General features: G+C 31.8%; 1 protein-coding gene across 1 annotated transcript; it reads right to left on the minus strand.

Moving 5' to 3' along the window:
* Positions 1-8,919: 8,919 nt before the first annotated feature.
* On the minus strand, positions 8,920-10,087 carry LOC102662544 (receptor-like protein kinase FERONIA; the record flags this gene model as incomplete). Its single annotated transcript, XM_026127196.2, has 2 exons — positions 8,920-8,991; positions 9,479-10,087. Coding segments are annotated over 2 exons (681 nt in total), but the record flags the coding sequence as incomplete, so codon positions are not given.
* Positions 10,088-12,002: the final 1,915 nt, after the last annotated feature.

Genomic DNA, 12,002 nt, shown 5'->3' on the forward strand with positions numbered 1-12,002 from the left:
TAAGTTCTTGGTCATCTCCTTTGCTTGTTCCCCAAATATAGTAGCCGCTGCAACTTTTTTTTTGTAAGAGTATATATAATAATTTTTTTTTTTTTGTTCCCATAACAAATTTACTGTATTCCTATAAGATAATTATTTTATAAATCGATGAAAAAAGTTATAAAAAATAAAAGAGAGAATAAATTGGTATTAATTTTATAATTTTTTCTTTTTAATTTTTTAAAATTTGACAATGAAAAATCAATAATATTTTTTACAATATTAAAATGTGTAAAAATAATTATAATCTATAAAAGTATAGATATTTTGAATTTTTTTGTTATGATATATGTATTTTGTAAAAAAATAATAATTTTTTCTATGAAATTATTGCAAACATTTTTTGTCTTCACTAAATAAAATTTTTGCATCTGTCTATATATGAATTATTATAATTTTTTATATTAGCTTTAGTTCTTATAGATAAAAAATATAAATTAATTAAATTATTAGTCTTTTCTTAATTTTCATTGGTATATGTAATGATTGGTTTATTTTTCTATATGTTAAGGTTGATTGCTTTGACCTAGCCTGTTTTGAATTTCATTTTGTCCACTTTCTTGTATTGTTTCATGCATGGAGTTTTTAAATTATGATTTGTCATCCAATCCATAATTGCATTTTAATGTTTGATAATTTTAGTACGTACTAAGTTGGATATCAATTTTAGTACCTGGATATCAATTTTAATGTCTGATAAATTTTCACTTTCAATGTCCTTTTCAAAACGGTTATTACGAAATAACCGTGTTTGAAAATTTATACTTTTGACATTTAAAGACGGTTATTATGAAATAACCGTTTTTTTAAAAGTTTCTTCTTTTTGACATTTAAAGACGGTTATTAAAAAAAACCATTTTTGAAAGGTTTCTTCGTTCGACATTCAAAGACAGTTATTTCATAATAACCGTTTTTGACAGATTTTTTTATTTTCACATTCAAAAATAGTTATTACGAAATAACCGTCTTTGAATATAAACGTTGACACAACATACAAAGACGATTATTATGAAATAACCATCTTTGAAAGATTTTTGATTTTCACATTCAAAGACTGTTATTAGCTAATAACCGTCTTTGAAAGATTCGTACATTCAAAGACGATTATTATAATAACCATCGTAAAAACTGATTTTGTTTTAACGACGTTTTAAATAACGACGGTTGATAATCATCGTTAAATGCACTTATTAATCATTGTAAAAAGCCTTTTTTTAGTAGTGTTATTAGATTAGGTATCTTTTTTCATTTCACTCACATTGATCTGCCTCTGACTGGGCCCATGTAGTAATTTCAATTTAATTTGGGCCCATCTATTAGGGATTGAGCAATACTGCAAGAATTATGATGAAACCATAAATTTTACCTTTTTAGGTTAATTTAGGATGTTTTCATTTGAAGGTACTAATATAATATTTATTTAAGAGGTTGACATCTTCTATCATATTATCAACTACAATTATGTGTATCAAAATTAAAAAAAAGTTATACATATTTAAACAATTTTAAAAATGCTAGATAAGATAAGAATGATATTAAGATTGATGTTGTTATTTCATTTTGTTTTTTTCTCTCAAGAAAGTGAGGTAGAGGAACACTCACTTTTTTGCATCAATTTCTAATTCCACTCTTTACTCTTCTACACTCACTTTTTAATTTCTCTGTAGGGTACTGGTCTTTCTCCTAAGGAAATTGAGATATGCGACTTTTTTGGAGGTGACATTGCTTCCTTGAATGTTACTGTAGCTGCTTCCATTGTTGTCCATAATTTTGGAGGTTTCTTTTCCCCCTCATTAGTTTGTATTAAAATAAGGATTGACTTATTTTATTTATAATTTGCCCTTCTTTGTTGCTTATGCCAACCCTATTTCCATTAGTAGGTTAAACTATTTATTTCATCCTTATATTTCTTTTCCCATTTTAAGTTTTAGTCTCTATATGAGAATCTGCAAGTTTATGCATGTCTAACTAAGTTCTGGTCTCCTTCACTAATATGGGAAAACTTTCCTACAGTATAAAATGGCTACGAAAATTTTCTGGGTGATAAAGGTTGTTTCTTTTTGTTGAATGCCCTATTTGGAAAGGAAACCAAAACAATTGTGTTTATTGATTGTGCATGCACTTTGTATTTGCGGCCACCTCATTCTATCTACCTCTTGCCTGAGTACGTGATCATCAATTGAGAATTTATTTATGTGAAGGACCAATTATCTCTTAAAAAGTTAAACATTGGAGAAGGTCTAGGAATGATTTTATATCTCTTAAAAATGTTTGAAATAAAGGTTGGTTTCAAACAATATATTGATCACTCCAGCCTCATTCAATCCATTCGTATTCGCGACCTTGCATTCAACCTTTGATTTTACATCAATGTAGATGCACTTTGTTACATCTCCTTGCACTTCATATCTTTTGTTTTCTCTAGTGTTGACTCAGATGTGAATAAAAGGTTTAGGATACCATAGCAGTATAAAATTGACCTTAGGGAACAGAACATTGTTGTTACAAAATGAAAAGAAGGAATACCTACCTCTCCATGTTCCCGAATATTATTTATCAATGAATTAATGAGTATTGAGGTGGTTGTTTATGTGCTAAGCATCTTTAGTGTGTAATTTTTTTTGTTACCTTGTCTGATATGTTTGCTCGATTGTGAGTACTGACTTATAGAGAGTCTTGTATCTTTTACTGTATAAAGGTCACTGATGTAAATTGATTCTCATTCTTTTACCATACTTCACCTATTGATGGAAAATTCTTTCTGGGTCTCGCAGGTTATCTTCACGAGTAAGTGAAAGAAGTTGTGATGAAATTGTTTTGAAAGAAGCAGTTGTGGAACTTGAGTTCTATTTCAGCTAAGCTGACTGAGGATATTATTGTGGAGGAAGAAGTTGAACCGGAATTCAATCCAGAACCTAGATGTTTCGATGATCCTTTGTCGGAATCTGCGAATAACCTTTACCTTAGCTATCGTGAGCCTTTGAAGAGAAAGACTTCTTTGGAGTTGTTATGAAACATCATAGACAGTCGAGGCCGCTGCATTCCTGGTATTCTGAAAAAGATTTGTTGAAGAAGTGGAGAATTTGAGCCATGTAGAGGCTTCAAAGATTGTATTTATTCTCTGGAAGCGTCACATGTATTACAAGGCGTTGCAGGTGCTTTATGCATTTTTCTCTTATATTGCTTATCCATGTTTTCTTCAAATTTCATGAGTGGATTAATAATGGTAAATAAAAATGCTAGGATGGGGAATTATTCTACTATTATTCTTTTAACGTGCTTGTTAAACCAAGACGTTTATATGTATTAAAATGATTTTAATGATAAACTTCTGGGGTCAAGTGTCTTCTTGGAGTTCAATATGCTTAGAATAACGAATTTGTTTTGTTTTTCTTCATTTAGGGGTTTGAGAGACTTGATGGTATTTTTGCCAATGACTGCATTTTCTATTTAATACATTGTATTGGATTTCATACTACACATAAAATACATGCCTTGTCAAATAGCTTAAGTTTGTGAAAGAATTGATTCTTGACTTTATATTATAGCATCTACTAGTAGCTGTCAGGAATTCAATTCTTGCCACCTTCATTATTTTGAATAAAAGTTGATTTAGCATAAGACAGGGTGGGACTTCAAGCCCAAAAGTCTTTCTTGTACAGGGATCTGTTAGAGGCATGGCAAAATTCATGTGCTTTCTCCCAACAACTTAATACTTTTGAGATAGTTGGTATATAACATGCTATATTTACATTTTTCATGCATACAACCTATTACACTTTGTCACAATTGGAATTGGTAGCTTTTATGGTCTGCATAGCTATGAATAATTATTTGTGCCCATTAAAAAGGGAATCAGGTTACTTGTAAAAGGGACAAGAACAAAATTTGTCTAGTTTTGTAATGGTTCTACACATGATTCAATACATTTACAATTATATTGTGATACTACCTTCAATAAATAAGATTTGCAGAATTAGTTGTAGGTTGGCGCATTGTGTTTCCGATTCTACTTTATGATTTATATTATTAATCCCTTTAATAGGCTAAAAATATGATTTTTTTTTTGTAATTTTTTTCAATTTGATTGACGAATAACTTGTAGGATCTCTTGAATGAAATAGTGTTGAAGCAATAGTATCTTAGTGTTTGGTCATCTTTGTATTTGGTGTTGCCATGCTGGAGCTATCATTTTGTCTCAAATATATCCTGTTTTAAAGGGCATTCATTTTATACTAATAATAGGATACTGATGGTAAATTTAGCTGTAGGGGTTAAGAGAGAAGAAGAGAAGCTTACTTTTTTATTTTTAAATTGAGAAAGCAATAAAAGGTTTATAAAAATGAATTAAGGGTTATTGAAGGGTTACAAACATGAACACTCATATTTTATTCCTTTTGCTTTTGAAAAAAAGAAAAAACTCAAATATGAGAGTATTTACTTAGAATGAAAGTTTTACCTTCTGTTCCCGTTTCTCTCTAACTATTCCATCCAAACATATCCATGGTGTCTTTGCTATCTAGTTGTATGTTGGAGCTTTCAGTTTTTTTACCTTAAATAATATTATATTAATGCCTGTTATAGAAGGCAAATTTTTGTTGACCAATCGAATACGCTTAAGTAATAATACTTGAACTTACACTTGTCATGTTAATATACGTAGTTTTGCTGGATTTTATTATAATAAAATCACTTGTCATGTTTTAATATACGTAAGTTCAAGTATTAAGTAATAATACTTGAACTTACACTTTATTTAGTGAAGGTAAAATGTATAAAGTGTTTAATATATGTATTTTAAAATAATTGAATGTGTTTAAATGAATAATTACGTACTATTACTTAACTGGTATTTTTAGAACAAAAGTATTCTATTGTTCTTCCATTAGAATTAGAGGATCATATTGTTAAGAAAAATGTTATTTATATAATAAGTTGTAAAACAAATTTTACAATTAATAATAATAATAATAATAATAATAATAATAATAATAATAATAGTGTTACATGAATTCTTATGTTTCATATTTAAAAAATTAAAATCAAATTTTTACATATTTAGAGAAATTAACATCATTTTTCAATACAACATTAACAAAATTAAATTCAAACAATAAATCCAGTCCCAGATAAATTATAGGGTAACTGTAATTGTTTATTTATTTTAATTTAAAAATAACTAAAATATTATAATTTAAATTGGGAGATGATATTTGTCTTCTAAAGATTAGTCTATGTATTTGGTTGGACAATTTCTTATTAATATTATTGTCAGTAAATAAATATTTATTAAAAATTTCAAATATTATTTATATATTTAAAAATATTATCTGGTTGGGTTGTGACATAGTTGCCAACACGCTTGTAGTTGCACACAAAAAATATTATTTGTACCTGTTTCTGTTTGTTTCACCTGCACATAGCTGTAGGGTCAAATTTATAGCAACACTTTTTTGACTCTTGGTACCATACACATACACTGTCCAACTTGCGTGCAGTACATGGTGAAGGAGGGTCTCTTAACATATGTTACAAAAATTGGCCAATTGATCATGTAAATGCAATAATGTTCACTTTTTTATATAAAGTGTAGATCGAGTGTTACACTTGGACAAGTGGAGTATACCTAGCTTATGCTTATTTGGTGATCTCACTATGGCTGTGTCGGAGCAACACACAACCTATGTTTACCCAAATAATAAAGTGTCCCCTAATAGATAAATACATAGAATACAGCCCTGACATAAGTAAAAGGGACATCACAATCGTATTTTGTAACCACAAATTTAAGGGCCTCTCATCCTACCCCTTTACATGGATTTTCTTCCATCATAGTATGTAATTTAGATCTCATATTTAATATGGTATACTTCCCAAGAGAGGTAATAGTATCAATAACAAATCTTATGACCACCAACATGATGTGACATGATTGACAGATAACCTTGTCACTCAACTCAAGCATGTGGTTATGAATTTGATCCCTAGGTTTGTCTGCATTTACCTTAGCAAGCATTGCAAGTTTATTGGTAAATGAGAAAATATTAATTTTCAATAAGACCTGTTTCGAAATGTCATTCTATTTGTGGTTTTATTCTTTTCTATTATTTTGACAGGCATTATGTAGAAGGATTGAAGCTGGTCTTCAACAGTTTATTGCTCTTCCACGGGATTCCTACCTTCAGGTATAAGTTTCTATTTGTTTCCCATGTTCCATTTTGTACTATCCATGGGATTCCTACCTTTAAGTATAAGTTTCTATTTGTTTCCCATGTTTCATTTTTTATTTCAGGGTTATTTCAATAACATATATGAGTACCTTAGAGTAGGACCACATTGCTATTTTGTTGTAAAGGATTACAACTACAGGTTGGTTAATTTTATTGTTCTTACTGTACTTTCTATAGCTATTAATTGATGTAATTGTCTTTTAAGAAGTATCAATTAATTGTATTGTCTGAACTTTTGAACTAATTTCCTGTGAGTCTCTTGTACACTTTGGAATCCAAAGACACAAACCAGCTATGCTCCAATATTAGCCACTATGATTCAAATTCTCTTTTAAATGAGGTAATTCAATGGTGAAGTTCTTCAACAAATGATTATTATTGTCAACCTTGTTATGCACTTGTTCTTACTTTACTTGCATGTGCAAGACATTTTATAATGAGAAGCACACATGTCTCCAACAATGGTGGTATGAAGTGGTGAGAAGGGTGAAAGTGATACACCAGGAAATCAATGTTAGAAAGGAGTGATAAACCACTACAAAAAGTTGTATAGAAACTAAATTTTACAGTTTTCTTCATTGGGACTGAAATTTAAAATCAAGACAATTGTATTAGATACCGGTTTAACTATTGTAATATACATCTTCTGATGACTCTCACAAAATGATTGCTTTAGTGGTACATCCCGTGTATATTTTTTTAGTTACCGTTAGCTTTTGGAAAACTATATTCCACCATCTTTATGGAAGGTTCATTCCAACTCTAAACATTTGCTTCTAACAAAGAAACACAGACAGTAAGGCAGTTAAATCAACTAAAGTATCTGAACTACCTTAATTTGTTACACAATCTAACTGATTTTTGTTATGATATTTAGTTCTGCATAGTATTGTAGTTTCTAAATTCTTTTTTATTTTTGCCAGTTTAGGCAGGTTTTATTGAGAGATCTCGTGATGGAAGGCCTGCATAAAACTAGCTGAGGGGACTCAACAAGTCACTTATAGAAGGCTTGCATGGGTCTGTCCGACGCTTGTATCACCACATATGGAGCATTTCATGCAATCTTGGCGCACTGCTTTGTCAATGTAAGAAAATGTTTAGAAATTCATAGATGATTTTGCAATTTTTGGTGCATGATAAATTTTGTGAATAAATTACTCATCATTATAGAAGTTTGTCTTCAACATAAGATGAGAAATTGGTTTTAGTGTTGTTTCCTTGGGAGTGTGATCAATTCAGTTTCAATGGAGGTGGCTAAGATAAAAGATGAATGTTTTGCTTTCGAAAAAAAAGATGGAGAATATTTGATTGAGTGGCCTCAAAAGCATTTGAGATTCATAATGACATTGTGTTCTATTTCTCTGAAACTTGACTTTGGGTCATGTTGAATAGAATTTACAATAAAACAGTGCAATATACTGCAACCATTAATTACTATTGAAATCCCATATCCATTATAGATATGACTAAAGTAGAGCTTATTTAGATGATTTTATTTTGGTCCCTTTAATGTTAGTGACATAGTTTCATTGCATTGAGTTATTAGAAGTTTACAACAATATTGGGTTGAAGAGTAAGAAAGTTGTGTTATGTTTGACTCACATTCATGGAATGATGCTATGATAACATCAATGCATTCATGATATCAACTTTTTAGCATACTATTTATTTATGCTCTTGAGTGCCTCAAGTGTGCCTCTGGGGTGTAAAAAAAAACTCCTACCTTCTAAGACTTGAAAGCATACATTCTAAGACGGTTATTACATTAGAACCGTCTTAGAAAGTCTGTCAGACCCTACTTTCTAATACGGTCCTCATGTAATAACCGTCTTAGAATGTCTGCTCTTCTAAGACGATTCTTAAACAACTGTCATAGAATGTCAGCTTTTTAAGACAGTTATGATGTAACAACCATCTTAGAAAATTCACGTTTTTGATGATGATGTTTTTTAGAATCATCATTAATTGAAATTCACTTTTAACGACAATTGAAAACCGTCGTTGAAAGCCCAATTTAACTGTTGTTAAAAAGCTTTATTGTAGTAGTGAATGGTGGGAAAGAAATTCACATTGTATATACCTATTGGAAGAGCAAGGAGTATAATTGACAGGGCTTTGGTATCATGTGAATGATTTTGAGAACAAATTACATTAAACTTTTTTTTTTTGGAGTACAAAAGAGAACAAAGTAGTATGTGTAAACCTGTAAGTGAAAATTGTAGCAAACCTTTGGTGTTTATAGTTGTTTTTGGAAGATTGAAAACTATTTTAAGGTTTGCATTGAGCATAGAAATTTAAACAAATCATTATTCCACGTCATTGCTCTACTTTCCAACCTCCAAGGCCTCCACCTACAATGATAAACCTTTTATTTTTTAATACCATAATCCTTGCATATTCATATAAAGTGACTACTAGTTTGAGATAAAGATGACCAAATTAGGTGTAACATATTAAACAACCTTTTTAGTTAGTAAAAAAAGCTAGAAGTTAGCTAATATGTCATGCCGAACATAGTCTTAATCAACATGAATAACAATATCCAACTAATTGTCACTAATTTCCTCTTTCTTCATTAATTCATTCAATAAGGTAACAATACCAGCGTTTTCACATTGCTTTGCACTAGGTATAGCAATCAAATTCGAACCTATAGATACTGATCCAACTTGATTTTGACGGGAAAAAAAACACACTTGGGGCCGAGCTTGATTTTCCCAACCTATGAAAGCGTAGTTAGAGTTAGATTTAAGTATATAAACTCGATATTTGTTATTAATTAACCTTCATATATTATTTGCATTTTAATATAATTACTAATCTAATAGATAATTTATTTAAAAATACATAAGTAAATATGTACCATATCGGGCCCACGAGAGCTCGGACGTGGTAGTAATCGGCCTCCATTACCTGGTACTGCTCTTAGTAGGTGTCGTGGAAGGTTATCATGTCCAAGCTATTGTCTCATGGGAGGAGACACTAGAAGAAGGTAAGTAATATTCTATCCTTACTACGCTCTTGACTTATACTGATTTGAGCGTCAGAGTCATTTATTAGGTATTCACCCCCACCATCAGCAAAGGAGCCGATATGCACAAAGAGAAAAAAAGAGACAAATCAGAGCAGGTCGAGAGACATTGAACCTGGTAAGAACAAAATATATTTTTGAAAAAGGTGAATTTGATTCCTAGTGAGTTTTTGTTAACCCCAAAAGAGTACATGTCAGACTTCTCTGTCAAACGCTGTCGGTTACAATACTTTGGGTCTAAATACCCAAAACTGCCCTTAACAACTATGACTATATGGGCCTTTGACATACTCGTAGGCCTAATGCTTGAAAACCCAAAGTCCGAAACCTTGGTCACCCACTTGTCATCCAACAAGATATTTGTAGTTTTCTCGTCGTGGTGGATGATCATGTGCTTCATGCCTGCGTAAAGATAATGCAACCCGCGAGCGATGCCAATACAAATTTGCAAACGTTGCTTCCATGAGAGAGGGGGGTTATCACTGTTGTAGAGATGGTCACGGAGGTTGCCACGTGCCATGAAGTCGTAGACGATGATCATTTCTGTGTTATCATTGCAGTAGCCAAGAAGAGTGGTGAGATGAAGGTGGTGGAGCTGCAAGAGCATCTCGATCTCGCTCATGAACTCATGCACACCCTGCTTGGAACCCGGTTTGAGGTGCTTGATGGCGACTGTGGTGGAACCGCTGTTGATGTAGCCCTTGTACACATGGCCGAATCCCCCGATTCCAACAATGAAGGCATCGACAAAGTTGTTGGTGGCGGCCTTGATCTTGACGAGGGAGAATCAATGGTAGAGATTAGGCGACTGCAAATAATTGTGTTTGTTGATTGAATTGGTCGTTGAGAACAAGATAGATTTGGAAATCGTCCACATGAAGATCAAGAAAGCAACATAGGAGATGGAAAATACGTCGGCTACCCCCAACACGATGAAATCAGATAGCTAAGTTTTGTCAATGTTGTTGCTCTTTCCCTCAGTTACGATGTGTTGTGGCTTACTGATTTTGAAGATCTCGAGGTCGTTCAAGAATAAGTCATTGTGTTTCCTATGATTATCACTTTCATAAGGGAAAATTTGGAGTGAGAGATTAAACTTTTTCTGAGCATCATTCCCATGAATTAAAATGATGTAATCTTTGTACAAAGGGAGACCTTTAATTTTGGTTTTTGACTCCATCTCATAACGTCCTTCACATTTCCTATGTAAATGGAGAACATCAATCCTTTCATTGATATCATGAATATTTGGGCCAAGTTCACAAAAGTGGAGCCTGACCATGTGGCAGCAGCCAAAAATGGGGAACTCCAAAGTTAACTTGGGACTTTTGTTCAGAGTGGTGTTTATGCTCATGTCACGTGTTGTTCTGTACAGTTCCTTGGGTGCCATGTAATATGGATTCACTGTTATGTTCCTACCACTATTGTCAAGTGGTAGATTATCCTTTAGATTTTGTGTCATTAAATAATTTTCATCGTGACCAGTGTAGACCCTGAACAAACCAGTATTGTTTCGTGTTGAGATTTCTTTCCCTCCTACATTGATTCTATGCTCCGTCTCAAGGGCATAGCTCGGGTTGACCAAAGTCAATTCCATTTCATTTGCTGACGTGTAATGCAGATTGTTTGGCACATAAAATATCTCAATTTTGTTGACAAAAGCATAGGAGTTTGGTTGCGATGGAATGAAGCTGAGGTTTAGAGAGGCGTTGAAACCATCGAGGAAGGTGAGTTCATTAGATTGGAAGGTGAATTCACTGCATAAGGATGAAATATCATAAAAATTTAATACATATGCATATGAAGGAACTTAGAGGTTATTATTGTTGTTTATCAGTAGTTTTATGGGATCTCATTTTGAAGTATTCTACTAATATTCTCACACTTGACAAAAAGTACTTGAGATTTTTGTTGTGTCATTGTTGTTTTTTTTTTTGCCAACATCTCTTTTATTAAACTCCTTAGATTGTCTAACTTAAGGTTTTCTTCCTTGCTCATGTCTTTGTCTGATATTAGGTAATCTCCTCTTGCAATGCATTTATAATATTTTTTTCCAAATTGTCACACACTATACAAGGAGCATATATGTTTGAGAATTTTTTTTTATTAGATTATGCAACAAAAGATAGCAAAGAGTACTTTATGATTTGCAGTTGTCACCCTTCCCCATTTCAGTTGTGTTTTTTGCAACATCCTACTCGTGCAAGTATATAATAAAATATTACAAACAAATATTAATATAATTTTACTTGCGATTTTGCAGCATTCTACTCATGCAAATTGTTATTTTGGCCATAGAGAATAAGCAACCTCATGTTTACAACCTCCTGAATAAGAGGAATTTAATTAAGGAACAAGAGTTCATTTGAAGAAACAAGATCATTTAAAGACAGACAGAGAAAACGAGAAAGTATGGGAAATTTAGCCAAGAAAATAAAAAAAGAAAGAAAATGGATGCAATTTAAAGGCAGAAAGAGAAAGTACGAAAGATTAATATAATATTACAAGCTTTTTGTAGCATTCTATTCATGCAAAATGCTATTTACAATGATAATTATGGTACCTTGTTATTCTGGATGACATGGGAGTGAGCAATTGATGGGAGATACTTAATTAAAATCAAAGATAAAAAGATTCATCAAAAAGTGTATACTAAAATGAGATATCCCGATTGTAATAGTTATAGATGAGGATGTTCTATA

The sequence above is a fragment of the Glycine max genome, chromosome 19 (assembly GCF_000004515.6).
Source record: "Glycine max cultivar Williams 82 chromosome 19, Glycine_max_v4.0, whole genome shotgun sequence".
Lineage (NCBI taxonomy): Eukaryota > Viridiplantae > Streptophyta > Magnoliopsida > Fabales > Fabaceae > Glycine > Glycine max.